Source organism: Achroia grisella, unplaced genomic scaffold (genome assembly GCF_030625045.1).
Source record: "Achroia grisella isolate CSIRO2021 unplaced genomic scaffold, CSIRO_AGI_Agris_v1 utg783, whole genome shotgun sequence".
Lineage (NCBI taxonomy): Eukaryota > Metazoa > Arthropoda > Insecta > Lepidoptera > Pyralidae > Achroia > Achroia grisella.
The window spans coordinates 1155364-1173342 of record NW_026713023.1 but is presented as its reverse complement, the minus strand read 5'-3'; the positions used below and the strand labels follow the sequence as shown (position 1 = coordinate 1173342).

Below are 17979 nucleotides of genomic sequence, written 5' to 3'. Positions count from 1 at the left end.
AAAAACCAAGAGGTGTGTGATCATCCTTATTTATATTAGAACAACGTCTGCATTACATGTACATCATAAGTAGCTAATATGATGGTATAAATGAGTCACAATACTGCCCTAACATTGATAACATAAATATGATATCCAGGCCTGCGCAGACGAGGAAGACCTTCTGTCTCGTTAATAAACTGTCTTATTCGTATATATATAATAGGAACTTCGACACTTTTGTCGATATCATTACTACATTTCTTCTACAATGATGTATAAAAAGAAATGCGGAGTGCGGTTTTTCGTCTTGGCAGGCTTTCGGATATATTAAGTGGATGAATGATTGATACGCGTGAATTTGTCTTTGTTTATTACATCTATTAATTTGATATTCGAAAGGGACGCTAAATGCGTACAACAAAACTAGGAGCGTGAACGTTTTGTGGAAAGAAAGGGATGTTTTCAGAAGGGAACCAGTGACTCGGTAGTTCTGCTTACTCACAAAAATGGCGTTAGTTTGTAATAAAAAGCATAGTATTTTGTAAATGAGATTATCATTCCTGTGTATAAAAGTGTACACAGGAAATATATTTATGTGTATAATATATACAGTGTTTATATATTTTTGTGTATACCAGAATATACACAGAAAGTATATATATCTGTGTATAAATAAGTTTTACATTATATGATTGAAGTTACTAATTTGTAGAGTTTAGAATCCATTGCATCCTGTCTATCCTCTCAAGACAGATCTCAACTTGTTTGTAGGTTACATTATTGTGGTTATTATTTTTGTCACGACTATTATTATTATGCACAAATTATTTATATTGTTAATCCTCCATCATGCCCCAAGATCTAAACTACATACCTATATATTTAAAAATAGTACAATAAATGTTAACTTGTAATTTTTAGCATATGCAATAAATTTCCACCATATCATTGTTAATTCATGTTATATTGTTACATTATGCCATGACAACATACGTTTTAAGTATTTTTTTTTATTAATTTGCTAAAATAAATCAATTTGATGAAATTGACATTCCTTATAATGCATTTATGTGGAATAAATTGCCAAGTTACCTTCATTGCAATGTCCAAATATATGTACTTCGTTTTACATCGTTCTCTATATATAGGCATATAGTCGTAAGTTTTTGTAGTATATTTATTTTGTGTCGATGAAAGATCGTGTGTTAATACAAAATTAAATCTGGTATGAGGAATGAATTTCAATTTTGTTCTTTTATTTTGAGCTTACCCTTTACCTCCTATTCGTGGTCTATTCATGTATAGATTTCATTAATATTAAAAGCTAAAGCAAAGCAATTTCATTAATATGAAATTTTCTTTAGTTATTATTCTTATGTATTGTTTATAGGCAAGTATGAAGAAACTAAAGAAATTATAAATATTGTTAATCGGTTTTATTTATGTCAAATTTTGCAAGTTTAATCACACAGTAGCTTACGTAATACTTTTCTTAGATAGAAATGAAACTATCATACAGAAATTATCATATTCATGTACTAAAACTAACAAATGTAAAGGTGTGCTAGACGTAAAATGTAATAAATGTAAATATGTTTATGTATGTTCTTAAATACAATAAAATGTATATACATTATTTATTATTTAACAAAATTAATTGGAAAAAAATAATTTGGTGGTATTATCATAGACAGTCTTCGCCAACTCGTCTATATTTTCTTTCCGTATTGTTGCTAAGATTTCCAAGACTTGTCTGAAACAAAAAGGTATATAAAATTCATCTCAATACAGTTTAATTTATTTACTCGGTGGAATAACAATACATATAAAATTACAGGGAACACCTGCTCGCTTCTGAATATATATAGGACACAATGTGGTGAATTTTTTCCCGGGCTTCAGATGGTATAGTTGCACCACTGCATATCCCCTAGTTGTGCCCTCAGATAAAGCCAGGCAGGTATTGTGCTGCAGCTCCGACATAAGGCCGTCCTTTCAATAGAGATGGACTGAATCCGTCCGAAAAAGATAAATTTTTATCAATACAAAATTATCGAATCTCGCTTTCCAGGGTGAAATATAGATTAGCTGTATAAATGTAAGTATCGTAAATTGTAAATTAGTATTCCAAAAACTCGCAGTTTAAATTAATATAAGGCTATTCCTTGTTTGGACTTAGCCCCTTATTTGTGTCTCGTGAAGTTTACTACATCATTCCTCAGCAACATTAGAACAGTTGAAAAAAACCACTGCTAATAGCAATAGCGTAAAGCAGTCTATGCTACTATATTCATGAATATTATCACTCACAGCCTTATCTTACGTTCCAACCGAAAGACATAAGTTGTCTATAGCAAGCTGCTTGGCATGTGAGATTGAGTTACCCATGCAGATGACTTTTTATCAGGTCTTCTTAACTGATAAATTCTCGAAATTCCCCAATAGAATACTAACTGGTTACTTACACAATATTAACAGGTTCATTGCGTCCTTTCACTTGGTTGTTAGATTCGATATCATATTTCTCTTTCTTCACCGATGTGAACTTTGTCATCACATGTCTGTACCCAGGGTGGGTTGGTTTCACTTCACACCAAGGACAGTCGGTTTCTAACATCAACCGATCTATTGGTATTTTTGCGGCAACTTCTAAACTTTCCTTCGATCTCAGTGAACTGCAAAGTAAGATAAACATTGTGTATGTGATTTTTATAAGATGGCAAACAACCAAATAACCACTATTTCATTTATATATCATACATATTGTAGTTTTGCCATATACTTTTCTTCCAATTAGAACAACCAGAAGTGCTATTATAGAAGTGGAAAAGCCGTAAGTTTAACTTGGTATATTTTGGCTCAGTGTGCTGTTCAGCATACTACCTTAATTCCTATTTTACATTGTTTGTAGTGGTGGGAGTTTTCTTTGTATATTATGTATTTATTTACAAAACAAAAATGTATTGAAATATTTTTAACAGTTGATTAGTACACACAGTAAACACTATAAACAGTACACGCCATTTAGTCCTATACAATAGGACTAAATGGCGCTTTGTGAATTGTATTATTATTGTTTTCAAAACTTAACTGCCACTGAAAATATTTTTGGCTACACATACACTGAAATCTGCTAGAGAACTCTACCTTACAACTTTATATTCTCCCTCCTACAACTTAGTAGAGTTCCCTACTTTAAGTGTAATATAAAAGTAATTTATCTTAAAAATAAATGTCCTTAATTAACATTAGGTAATAAAACAAACATACCATCCATTGATACCTATATACAACCCCAGGCCTAAAATCTTATTTAAGGCATCCTCTGTACCATCAAATGAGTGTACCACTCCACCTACAATTTTATCTCTATTTCTGCTCAATATGTCCACTAGATCGTCAGCAGCAGCACGGCAGTGCAAGAAGAGTGGTAAGTTAAATTGTTTACTTAATTGTAATTGGAACTCGAAATATCTGTAGATAAAAAGATTTTTAAGTAAAGTGAAAGTGGAAATCTTATAATTTGAAATTACAAACAGATTCTTCAATTTTACATATCTAATGTAAAAATGTACTGCTGCTACACAGTCAGCAACTGTTAACACTAAAATAAGTCATACATACTTAATTTGAACATCTTTATCACAAAAATGCAGGCGATCATAGTCTAACCCACACTCTCCAATAGCTACAACTTTATCTTTGTTCGCTACAATCAATTCTCTTAGTCCATCGAGATATTTGTCTGGATCGGGTACAAATTCTGTACATCTTGTCGGATGGCATCCTACGGTAGAGAATAATCTTGCTGAAAATGTATGATTTGCTCAAACACAGTCATTAGACAACATATTTAAACAGTAATAGTGTATTAAGTTTAGCAAATATTTCTGTTAGGCTGTGTAGTTATGTGTTAATTAATAAAGGTTTTGAATTTGAAGTGTATTTAGTTTAATTGTTAAACTGCTAGCTGCTACATGTAACTACAACTGTTTTGTTTTTAGATAAAAGGTAGCCTATATATGACTATTTTATATGGTTATATTTTTCATGTATTACTGTTATTGTACAGTTATAGATAGAAAGTAGAAATAGATTCATCTTATAGAAACAAATTACCAATGGTACAGGAGTGTATCACACAGGAGATATTGTTAGAGAAACTGTCAATATTATAGTGAGCATTACACTTGAAATACCCATACTTCCCACAATATATTTTCAATTTAACATGGCTGGTAATGATCATCAACATGATCATACCTTATCTCATGGTTTAATTTTTGATTTGATGTTAGTGTTTCCTTCACTGGAAAGTCAGTCAAAAATATAACACTCACATTCTCTTGGGCGTAATTCAGGGTAGTAAACCTATAGGTCATGACGGTCTCTACTTATTTTATATTTAGCTTACTATTACAATAGAAATAAAATCTAAACTATTATACATGAATTAAACAAGAATATAAATAAAGGAATTTAAATCCACAAATACTCACAATCTGTGCGAGATAAATCTATTGCTTTCTTGCTATCACATAAACTTCCGCCTGTTATGATCATTTTATCCATCCCGCCAGCCCAACTACGATTAAGAACTTTGTCGAGATCGGGTGCATGTTTTTTAGAACCATGATAAACACCTTGGTACATTTCATCGGTTAAATTGGCGCCAATGTCTGAAAACAGATAAGTATAGATTCCATTAAACATTCTGGTGGTCTCTCAATTCTGGTCGTAAAGTTGAAACTTTAAAAGATAAATGGACTTACCTATATATTTTCTAATAATAGCCATCTTTCTCATTGGACGTTTACAATATTATTGGTTATTTAATAAAGCAAAGTAGTATAGGAGAAATAACATTCAAACTTAAATAAAATAAGGCAATTTTTCAAAGTAAAAAAATAAATATTAAAATTGGGAGAACATGTGGAAACGAAAATGGGAAATTGAAGTCTAATCTGACATATGTCAGTAATGTCCATAGAACACTTATATAGATTATAAATGTCGTTTCGGGTAATGTCACTGTTAATACTGTTATCATTAAAACCGTAAATATATAAATAATCATACATAAATACATATATACAACAAAACATACATAAAGTAAATATAAATAAAAGCATTTTTGTTAAGTTTTAAAAAAATATATCTAGCACATTACATTATCAGGTTTACGGAAAGAAAAATAATATATTTAAAAAATAACATCCCTTCTTACCTTCAATTTATTTAAATTATAAAAAGACTGTAAATTTTACAAATCTGAATGGATATAATTGTTTTACTTTTCCAATTACAATTACCCCCTATCCGATTCGATCCAATGCTATGAACCGAAAAAATATTAATTAACAATAGGGTGTATTGTAGGTACTGTCCAATAATCAGAGACCTGTTAATAAAATAAAAAATACAGATATTCATTTACTATTGATATATATTTACATATACCTAGCTATGATAAATAATCTATAGATAGATGTTTTTCAGTGCATGTGTGTTATCCCCATGAGTGAATCACTTCAACAGTATCTAGGTAATCTTATGTAGGATTACGGGTAGATTTAAAAATAATATATTTTAATTCTACTTTAATATTTTAATGAAATTTTAGAGTAGTATTAAATTGTAGCTAATTTTAAATTTTCACAGAACTCATAGATTATTAATTATTTAATATTTATTTATTTATATATATGATGAAATTATGTATTTCTTGATATTCGTCGTCGAGTTTGTTATTTTTGATCGAATGAGTAGTTTTATTGCTTTATAGCATAGCATCATTTAAATATTTATGTTATCACTTCGTTATCAACTTGCTTTTCTCCCAATGATAGTTTTTACTGTAAAAAAGTATGCAATTTTAAATCTTGATTATAAAGTTATGTACATTTACGTTAGAATAATATATATATATTATTACGTTGGAAAAAATTCTGATAGCCCTTGTCATGAAAAAATATTACTGGCGTTTTCAGACATGAACAAGTACCTACTGAGAAAAATTAAAAACTTGACCCTTGGTAGGTGCCAGTCAAGCATTACCATTTTTAAGAACTATTAAGACTGCATATCCCCGAACCCTCACTATTAAAAAATATGTTTTTTTTCACAATTAAACTCAATGAACGTAAATATTTACGCAATGTTCCTGAATAGAGATTGAACGAATAGATACTGAAGAATGCATATATTAGTGCATGCTTATTCTGTTGAAATATGCAGTTATTACTGTAATAGTATATTATTTTCACACTTCAAACCGAAACCACCGTATATTTATCTAAGCACAGCAAAAACACAAGTATGGAAGTAGGAACTTACATTTTATAATGTGTCATTTCAAGAATCATAATACCGAGAGAGAGTAGAATGCCATATATCATGAGCAATAGAACAGGTTTCAAATCCATCAGACCAACGCTACTGAACGCTGCCAGTTTGTTGGAGCAGTGTGGCTTCGGTGTTTGCAATCGTCTGTTGAGGACTGACAAGATGCCGGACTCCCGGAGTTGTTTGTATCTGTGAATCCATAATTGTTCGACATGATTCCTACGGCTAGGTTTTTTCGACTACATTATGGGAATTTTCAAGAGTAGGTATATTAGATATATTAAGGTTTTTTTCATTCTTTTCTCTTTAGGTTCGTAACGCACGAGACACTCCTAGTGTATCAGGCATCCATAGGCTTGTTATCCACTATCAAAGCATAAAATAAATACAATTAATGAAATTTGAAGTGAGGATAAATCGCATCACAAGTATATAAAAACAAACGAATTCTGTTTTAGGCCTCTTACAAAATTTTACACTGCACAAAATGTTGCCCCTTAACGTGAAAGGGCGTACGAAAGTGTAAACTTTTGTAGCAACTGGTTGGGAGGCGTTCTAAATTTAAAAATCTAATATACAGAAGTACCGTCCAAAAGATAAAATTTGAACGATTAACAAAAATAGTTCAAATTAAAAAATAAATGTGACGTTACACTATCACATATGTGACCAAATGTGACAAGGTCGGGGAGGGGAAAAATCACGACGTTCTTGTGAAATATGGATGGCCCATAATGATGATTGTCACTGACACAACCCGAAGTAGTTCTATGTACGGCGAGTCCTTTTGCACTGGCGTTGCTGCGTCGAAACTGTTAATGAAATCCACTTCGGTCAGATCGCATTTTTCTGTTTCCTGGAAGGTTTTCTCAACGCGATGGTATACTGGTTCTACTATTGAATGGAAAGCGAACAGGCCCTGAAATATTAATATTCTCTGTAGAAGCTCCAACGGCAAGCGGTGATAATAATAATAACTTTCACAATTCACGTAGCGCTATCTAGTTCCAAGCTAAGCAGGACATGACACATCCACTTTTCGTTCTATAATTTTTGTTCTACCTTCTCGGATAAATTTTTAGTTTGTATCGATGTTTCCTTCATCGGAGAGTCAGTCAAAATATATAAATTGACACACAAAGTTTTCTTTGGTGTCGAACAGACTTGAACTGATGACCTCTTAGATATAATTTAGTAAATCATTAAGCCCTATCGTTAGTATAATAATTAATAAAATAAAAATGTATTTAAAAACTACCTTTCTCATTCTTTCCACGCCTTCATAAATATGATAGTACTCCCCTTTTCCGTTGCCATTGTCGATTCTATCGTGTATGCTTTGATGTATCGGGTCTGTCAGGGTCTGGGAAGGCTATATAGAAAAACATACACGTCTTTATTACCAACAAAAACTTAATGTAAAAGAATTCAGAGGCGTTATGCGAATGGTATTGAAATAACTGTGTTTTCATAAAATAAAATGTGATTCGAAATTGTTGTAGAGTTCGGAGAAATAATATGTATATACTTTTGTACTTTGTCATGGTAATAATTTATCATATAATGAAAAAAATATATACGTAGTTTTCAATAATGTCTCTATGATAAATTATCTGTACAACAAACCATAGTGGTTAATTTTTCGTCAAGATGGGCTAACGAACATATTAAAGGCCATAATAAATGGTTTTAGTATGATAGTACGAGTAGTAAGTAATAATACTAATAATACACTTAGCACAAATCGATTGTAGTCTAAATCATTTGCTGCCAGATGGATCTTGGAATTCGATAGCTCTGCTAATGTTTTAATGGAGTTGGAAGGTGCTTGTAATAGGACCACAATATTGGCTGAATACGCTGCGTATAGCGCCATCAACACCGCAAAGAAGACCCATTCCATTATGCGACCTGGACAATTGTGAATAATAAGACCAATAAGCTAAATAAATATAATATAGGTACCTAAGCAATTTTTAATAATATGTTTCTTTTTATTCTACCACTCATTGTGAACGCAGACTCATCACAAGAAGAATGGTTAAGGATCTTGCGAGTTGCTCGTTTAAGCAAATGTTGTTTAGAATTTTTAAGAATTTTGTGTGAACCTGCTAAATAGCAAAGTAAATGAGTTCTAAATGAGAACACGTTTATACCACAGTTACAGTTATACGTAAATAATATATATATAATCTATCAATAATATCTATAGTAAATTACCTACTACAAATACTTTGAAATATCTGTTTAAAACGGTTCAAGTAGTAGTTTGTCTACTAATGAAAAGACTGATAAATAACTGTTTTTACACATTGAAAGATTATTTTTCATGCAAAATGGATGACCTTAGATATATAAATTGTTTGATTATAATGATTTTCATTATATAAGCAGACATTATTTAATTATTAATATAAATAATATAAGAAATTCAATTGAGTTTCAGAAAAAAATATAATACAAAATATTTTATAATCATAAGCGGCTAAAATGTCCGATATGAATAAATGTTTTCTTATTTTGAATAAAAATAATATATTTGCATATCGAACAGACTGAATGCCAGGACTACCAGCAAGTATAGATCCACCTGTATAATTAGATACCATTCATTGCAATAAATAATTTCATTTCATTACGTTTCATAGATAAATCAAAGTAGAGAAAATCTAGTCCCATGCTATCCAGAGCTGTATACACAATTACCTGGTATTCGCCTCGGTTCAATATAACAGCCTTGTTGCGTGACAGCACTCATTGTCAATAGTAAAGCATCACCAATACTGCCATCTAATTGCGTTGGGTTCTGCGGAAATACAAGAATAGAATAGAATAGAAAGAAAATCTTTAAATATAAAAAATCTCAAATAAACATACATTTAAGCAGTTTTGAATATTCATACTTATTTTATTAATTAAACCGCTTATTCGAAAAGCTGTCAAGAAGAAGGAGAGATAAACTCGCATGTTGCTCCTTTAAAAAATTGTTGTAACTTTATATTTTTAAGTTAAAAACAAACTACCAAATAGCAGTAGGTAATTCATTAGAGTCAAAATACACAGTACAATTAATTAGTCGCAATGATTAGAGCAGACCAGTCTGTAGAGACTACAAGCTCATTAGAGTAGTGTACTTATAACTAAACAACTGTTAGAAATACATTACTACATTTTTTTGTAAATACATACATAATATAAATAGAACAAAACACTCTGACGAACATAAACAATCGTAATCATGAATACAAATGTTTGTACTGTCCGAGGAATCAATTCCGTAACTATTGGAAGTAAAGCAATGCGCTAAACCGCTACTTCACTATCATCCTATCCTACTATCATATTAATATTATAAATTTGACACTTTCTGTCTTTAGCTCCTTTTGGGTGTATTTTTATTTTTCTTTTCTAATGGGGAAATTGTTTGGCGTGAAGATAGATTGTGTCAAGAGGACGGATATAAGTTAGCCTTTATTCAATAACAGCAGACGAAGTCACGGGAAGATCTAGTTTAATATATTTACCATTCCAAATGTACGTTCCCATTTGCTGGTGAAATAAAAAGTACCAGTACAACCCAGAGAGCAGACGGCTATCGCCATCCAAACGTTTCTCGAGAATGGCAAAGAGAATATATTGGATACGTAAGAAAGAGGAGGCTGCCGGAACACGAAGCGCATTCTCATGGGTGCCACAGTGTCTGTATAAGCTACCACTTCCATGCGATCAATGAATACCACGCAGTTAGTACCTGAAATTATTATAAAATTTACAATAAGCTGAGCCACTAACTATTTTGTGTAGACAGCACATAGACTAAGTTTTTTGTTTTTGTTGCTTCACTTCTTGTATTGTTATTTGTGTGTGCTGAAGATATGAATAAATTATTTGTGTATCTAATTAGAATTTATACATAGGTGAAGCTGGCCACATTTAAAAAAGAAAAAGTGTTTTTTTTTGTAATGGTAGTGGCAAACAAGCTGTCTACCTAAAATGTTGTTCTCGAACTATGAATTTTTTTTTCGAACTATGGCTGCAGCTGGCCTGGTAACTATCGCCTATATACTTGAATAACTCTAATTAAGTAAATACATAGTTTATAGGAATAGCACACTCGTCGACCATTTGACACTTGTGATACTACTCATGAATTGTATTATAAAGGATTAGGATGTCATGCCTCTTATCCTGCCAAATCCGCATCCTACAACCGAAACACAACTTACAAAGCAAGATGATTGGCAAAGGCAATTGAAAGGCAGCTGAAACAAGTAAAAGCCCCGACGTCTACCCAGACGTATTTTTCCAGTCTATATCGAATTAACCTAGAAAACATACTGTTACCAGCTATTTTCACTTTCTCAGTGTCATTAAAAATGCAAGAGCGATACCCAAATCTGCTTTCTTCAATTGTAAATCATGCACCATGCCGGACCACTTTCCTTTGACTTTGTACCCAAATCTATAGCTGAAGATATATCTTGGGGTTGCTTTTAACATCTCAAAAGCGTGCGTGGCAGATATCCAACAAATTTTTGCCACAGCATCGTATTGGAGTTCTCTAGAAAAATAATATTCAATTCTCATAGCTAGCATAGCATAGCTATGTAGTCCCAAGCTAAGCAGCTTGTGTTATGATTTCTAGATATATTTAACAGCACATTCTGTGAAACTTTCAAAATTAAATTAAACTCAAATTCACATAGAAACTTTTGGCTTTTTGTTCATGTTATATTTATCACTATCCCTATCATCTAGTTCAGATGGCTACTTCAGATGAGAAGAACTGACAAAAAACTCAACTGCTATACTTTTTTAATGTTATTTTTCATCATTTTAATTTCTTCACTGGTTTTTTCGTGAAACCTGGACACACATGTAGATAATTTTGATCTCGTCATATTTGTGCTATTATATATAATAAAGATAAGTAAGTTTGGTAAACTTACAATCTGTCCTCTTGAACAAGATGATATTTTGTCGTGTTGCTGTCTTGTATCACATTCGATATCGTCAGGTAATGGCCCTTTAGGTCCCTTCTTCGTCGGTACAATGACTTGTGAGATCTGGTGTCGAGCAGGCTTCCATTATAGAATCCTCTTGATGTTGATATCATTGAATAATTGATAGCCGGTTTATGCACTGCACAAAGTATGAGAATAGGCATTGAACATCATAATAATGGATATTCAGATTTAGGTGAATTCTCGCGACAAACGAGCTTGCGGCATACCCGTTGGTAAATGATTACCACCGCCCATAAGCACTCGCAACAACAGGGGAACTGCAAGTGTGTTGCAGGTTCTTTATGAAGGAATAACCTCTTTAATTGAAGATTCAATATCGTATTGGTTAATCGGTGTGGTTGTGTGTGACAGACTAATTTAAGTTGCATAAATTACTATAAAAATAATAAAAACACAATAAATGAGGATGTACATTCTACGAGTATTAGATCTTCGAGTCTTAAGAGTTATTGGTTCTCGTAGAATATCTTATTTTGCCTCCATTGTGTTCTTTCTTTTTTTTTTGTAATCGGAATGACAAAAAAGCTAATGGCCAATATTATTGTAGGTGGGAACCGTCGCTCATGTATATGAACAGCATTTTGATTTCTTTTTTCATGGATGATAATGATATGGTGCACCTGGCGGGACATCAGTGGAGGATGATAAGATGAGCATGAGGTCAGGTCAGTTTGCCCATCCTGATTAAATAATCACAATAGTTTCCAGGGGGAACCATGTGGAGGTTGACCTAACATGGTACATTGCTAACAATGGGATCACTAGACCCCATTAATAACAATCCCCTTCTCCCTTATGAATCCAACTGTAAGAATATCATATTATACATAAAACAAACTCTAGAAATACTTTTTATAAAGAGTTATCGAGCAGTTTCGTATAAAAGATCTTAGTTTGAAGTAGTACGACTCAATATTTATTGATTGACAGCCTCGGTGGTCTAGTGGTTTAGCATACCGCTTTACTATCCGATGGTCGCGGGTTCGATTCCTCCCACAGTACAAACATTTGTATTCATGAGTATGATTGTTTGTATCGGTCTGGGTGTTTTCTATGTATAATATGTATTTATTTACAAAAAAAATGCATCCATGTATTTATATCAGTTGTCTAGTACCCATAACACAAGGCCTGCTTAGCTTGGGACTAGATGGCGTTGTGTAATTCACACAACGCCATCTAGTCCTGAAATATTATTATATTATTATATAATTAATAACTACTTACATTCAGTCAATATGAATCCTTCAGCTGCTTGCTCTGCTAATACAACTTCGCTGTCAGGCAGCAGTGGTCGGCTGAACAAAATCTCTTTTGATGTTTCTGATTCCTCATTGGAGAGCGCTAGCCAACGAAATGGAGATGCAAATAGTTTTCTTTCGGTTGCCTAAATGTAGAGAAATATACACTCAGGTTTGTAATTCCATAGGTGTCCATACTTAAAAATACATAATAAATGAATACTGTATAAAAAAAGAAGCCAAATATATGTACATATTTAAATATCCAATATTAATAAAAAAAAAGGAATATAAAAAAAAGAAAAGAAAATAAAAAAATAAGATAAACTGCGGAAATTCACAATACATAATTTCGCGGACAAAGAAAAGCGAGGAAAAGTCTATAGAAAATAAGGGTGCAACTTGATAAAAATAAAAAAATCATGTCGTTGGAATCACGATGTTTGTATGGGAAAAACTTTTGAAACTACTTAATAAATATTTATTAAATTTCGCTTACTGTATTCTTATAAGGATTGGCCAAAACTAGTCTATCATACTGGGTTTGAGAAAAGATTTAATATTTCATATATTTGTTTGTTTAAAGCCAAAATCATTTATTCATGTAGGACAATTTTTGCCACTTAACACATGTGCACGTTAATTTAGTAGTTTAGTTATTTAGTTCGGCTAGTTACTTTAATTGAGCTAAACTGGCACAAAACTTTACTGCTTTCTAGGGAATAAATTAAAAAGACTTGATTTCAGTAAATCTGTGTGTAAGGTTAAAGAATAAAGTATTTGGGTTTTCGGCCTTTTTTCTAATCCTGTAAAGGGATTATGTATAGTTAATAGAAGTTTTATAATTGTATAAGAATACAACTAAATATGCATGTTTAATCATTCCTATTTTATTGTAAGTTCAAATAGAAATGAAATGATACGTACATCTAATAATATTTGCTCTGAACCAGGACAGCTTAAGTCGATAAGATGTAGTACTAAATGGCGTTGGTATTTACATATTACATTCATGAAGTTGGACGATCTGACACCGATCTTAGACAATTCACTCACTAATTTCATCTGATTATCTGAAAGATTGCTCAAAGTTAACTATAAACATAACAAAATAATCTTAAATCCTTTCCTATATTGTATTATAAATAATAAGTAAGCACATATTATACAAATAAATAAAATTGATATCTGATTTATATGATATTATATCTGATTGTAATTTCAAATTTTCAGACTTCACTAAATGCATATGAAAGAATATGCGGTAAGTACTTACATAAAAGAAATTGTCTGTCTGTTTGTTGTTACTAATCTCTCTGGTTGCTAAAATCTCTGGCTGAGCTAATTTTGACGGGACTCGCAGATAGCTAATGTTATAAGGAGTAACTTAGTCTACATTTGTTTTAGAAATTGTTTTAATTCAACGCGGACGTTGCGGTTAATCGTCAGATGATGACTATAATACCAGATAAGGTAGACGGAGGCAATGTTTCAGCTAATTATACATACGTATATATAAATAAATACATTATATAGGTACATACGTTTCTTCCAACACAATCCATTCATAACCAAGTCGGTAGGTTTCTGCTCATTTTCGATAAAATTCTTTACGAACTGTATCACAGTTTCATCCCTTGACTGAACTAGATGTATCATTAATAAAAACACTCGTATATACATGCTGACATCCATGACATGCTATCCTTACAGAGGTAAGATCCAAGTTTTTTTATTGTACGCTGAAAATCAATTTTCTGTAGTTTCTGCCGCTGCTCATTAGTGTATTGTTATTAGTTGATATTTTCTAATTATATTAAGTACTTTTGAAGTACTAATCAAAATACTGTTAGTTGCAGCTAGTCTACAGTTTGACTAGACAAGGACCAGTATGTAGCAGTTGTACTTACGTCTGCTTGACGAATGCTACGTTAGTCTGATGGCACTGATAGGGTTGAAACCTTTACTGAATCATGGGTGCTTGTTCCAAACAAAGGCCTTGGAGGCGTGCGCGTGTTCTCACAAGCTTCCACAACTGAGTAGGGCGAAATAGGTTGCCCTAACGACGAGTAGGGCTCTGCACTAAACTATCTACAGATCGGGCCAACCACTGAAATGGCGGTAAAATGCTAAAGCCACATCGCGACTCCGGTGAACGCCATTGTTCATAGGTACACCGTGTGGTTTTGTAAAGCGGTAATCACACATACCCCCTCATTACCCCTCAAAAGAGGGGACAGTTTTTTGAATATTTTTCCACACGTTAAAAAAGAGGAAAACCCTTTATTTCGCAAGGCCGAGGGTCAGGTCAAAGAAGAAGACCAGGGAGTTTTGGCGAGTAACAATCTCACATATTCCACTCGACCCCTCCGATCGATCCCCCGTCCAATTCAAACGGGGATCGAAATTACGACGGCCTGAGCCGAGGTTCGAACCCCTAGTGGTGCCCTCAGACTAAAGTCGTATCCGTCAGGCAGGAGTTGGCCTTCAGCCGCTCCATAAGTCCTTCCGCGGGTTTGGAGTGCCATCTGCACTCGCCCCATAACGTCCGGTGAAGTTGTAAAGGCCAGCTACGGCCAACAGCATTAGAGTAGTCCGAAAAAAAAAAAGAAATTCCACTCGAATGAAGATTTCTCCTCATTAAAAAAGGGGTTGAAATCTCAGCTCACTGTAATCTTGATCTCTGTTGGAATGCGATAGGGGTGTGCGGTCGAAGGTTGAACAAAATGGAGAGCAACCTTATCAATGCCAGTTTTGATTTTGATTTTACTCTAAATTTTTATTGCAGAATTCGAACGTACATATTTTGCAGTAATTTGGGGTAAAACTAATGATATTCTAAATAAATATAAATATTTACTTAACATATTAATTGAGAAATATGTCTGTTCGTAACTGTGCGAACATTTAGAGTTAAATCAAAATATGTTAAGTAAACATTGGATTTTTGTTTAGGGTAGCACTAAAGCGTCTTACATAAGTGTACCTTTAGCACTAAGTTTGCAGAACTATATAGTACACTCTACCGGGTACCACATAATAAAATACTAGAAATTTTCTTGTTTCAGACTTTAAATACCCTTAACTTGACTTAATGACAAGCTATTGAATTATGTTGTCAATAATGTTTAAGCATTAAATGATTTGTGCTCAATTACTTTGTATGTAATTTGAAGTACTAAACTTGTTAATATATGTTTACCTAATGACCGTAATAGTTCTAAAACAAGACTTCAAACAGATAAATGGCTTTTTGACAGACAGTAATATAGGCAATTTCTTTGTAAATAAATAAAAGTCACAAAGTAAACTACTTTAATAATATTTATTGTTATTTTTTTAACAAAGTGTGTTATTATATTGAAGTGAAAATATTACATTTTTTCTAAATTACTATATTATGTAACTAATTTCTTATGTAACATAATTATATTATACTAAGATTTTATTAGATAATACTTCTACTAAAATATATTCTAAACTATAATATTTAATAAATAATCTCATAAATACGACTAAGTTATTATTTCTAATCAATATCTAACACTATAAAGTTACATTTGTGTATAAGAATACTTAGTAGACGATTGGGTCTACCAGCTTATAAATTTATAATATTCGGTATAGAAATAAAAGAAATATACATCACTATTGTTGTTGTCTGTTACAATCTTTACTCGATATTAAAGTTCATTATACAAAAAATATATAATAAAATTCTTTCGAAAAATATAATATATGAACTATAAAAGTATGTGGCCAGTACATCAGCAACAACTATCTTTAAATATTATACATCGTGAGTATTGGAGTTTGTTAAGTTCTTGACGTTAGTCGTATTTGCACTTTTTTTTAATTTATTCTTTAGTGTTTTATTTATATTAAATTTATATAAAGTTAATTACTTTAATAATATTAGGTATTATTATACTGTATTGTAAAATGCTGAACATATACTGTCATTACTATTTAATAAAAGTTAATCACGATTGTATTTCTTAGGATGCGTCGTTTTTATTTATGTCTGTGGTTAAATTGAGAATAGATTAATATTGTCTGTCTTTAATACTATTTGTCTATAGTCTTACTGAATATCTTTTTGACATTCAGTAAGACTATGTAATATTATATTATCTGTGGTAAGACTATGACACATGACTATATTTTTTTAAGAAAAATACTTCTCCCAGATTCTAATGAAATGTAACACTGGCAAGCAAGCATTTTCTACACATTATGCTGAAATCATTTTAGAGAAAAAATAGACCAATTTGGTGGCAATTATTCACAGTTAGCAGGATTCAATACATTTTTAATTATATCGCGTCGATTAGTTGAAATCGTATAAGATATTTCTTGGATACTTATATTTGGTCCAACAAAGGTTTCGGCCAACAACGACGTCGGCCTGTCACCGAGTTTCAAAATCGAAACCAACATTTAAATATAAATAAAATGCAATTGTAGCTTCACGACTATGAGGTATACAAAATGATGATTGCATATAAAATTTCACAAAAATCGGTCTACCCGTAACTAACATTGTGACACGAGAATTATATATATATATATATATATATATATATATATATATATATATATATATATATATATATAAGACAAGCTGACCCGGCAAACTTAAAAAAATTTAAAATAAAGTTAACAAAAACGAAAAATTTGTTATAAACATATTCTAAGTTCTACTAAAGATACATATAAATATTCATCAAAATTGGTCAAGCTAACGGAGGAGTATAAACGAACTTAAACGAACTGTAAACACGAACCCTGTGACAACTAAAAACGTTATAATACTAGAGAATACTACTACAACAGGTTGACAGGTTAACCTTATAATATTAACTTTGTATTTGTGACTTATTATAATTGTATATTAATTTAAAAACTTATATTAATTTTACATAATTAAAACTAGCTACTCGCCCCGGCTTCGCATATGTATACCTGTATTATACATATAAACCTTCCTATAGAATCACTCTATGTATTAAAAAAAAACGCTTCAAATTCCGTTGTGTATTTCTAAAGATTTAAGCATATATAGGGACGGACAGACAGCCACCGCGACATTGTTTTATACTATGTAGTGATGATAAAATAAGTTGACAGGCCCAGATCACGGTACGACTTTAATCTTAGAGCATCGTAAGGGTTTCGTACCTCTGCGTATTTATTTTTTGATATATATATTTTTATTGTGACATTAAAAAATATACTATACCTTTGTAATTGTAAAGATGCTGTGGCTAATGCGCCTAACTCACCCTGAAGAAGATTTAATGTATGCACTTCATTAATAGCTGATCCACGCAATTTCCTATGCTTCACATTTTCTCCTTTTTCCAACATTTTCCATTACTGCA

At 31.9% G+C, this 17979-nt stretch overlaps 2 protein-coding genes across 2 annotated transcripts; both read right to left on the bottom strand.

The window, feature by feature from the left end:
• Positions 1–1620: 1620 nt before the first annotated feature.
• LOC131851481 (deoxyribonuclease TATDN1) lies at positions 1621–4917 on the bottom strand. Its single transcript, XM_059201986.1, has 6 exons — positions 4755–4917; positions 4482–4661; positions 3607–3790; positions 3253–3456; positions 2448–2657; positions 1621–1735 (listed from the first exon to the last, which is right to left on the bottom strand). Exons 1-6 carry the CDS (start codon positions 4786–4788, stop codon positions 1636–1638), a joined length of 912 nt encoding a protein of 303 aa, XP_059057969.1. The 5' UTR covers positions 4789–4917; the 3' UTR covers positions 1621–1635.
• An 842-nt stretch (positions 4918–5759) lies between these two features.
• LOC131851480 (glutamate receptor-like) lies at positions 5760–14290 on the bottom strand. The gene is made up of 12 exons (XM_059201984.1): positions 14140–14290; positions 13523–13668; positions 12582–12741; positions 11277–11469; positions 10719–10888; positions 9852–10078; positions 9034–9133; positions 8060–8238; positions 7586–7699; positions 7080–7246; positions 6319–6516; positions 5760–5837 (listed from the first exon to the last, which is right to left on the bottom strand). The coding sequence occupies exons 1-12, from the start codon at positions 14288–14290 to the stop codon at positions 5795–5797; spliced, it is 1848 nt and encodes a 615-aa protein (XP_059057967.1). The 3' UTR covers positions 5760–5794.
• Between the last annotated feature and the right edge of the window lie 3689 nt (positions 14291–17979).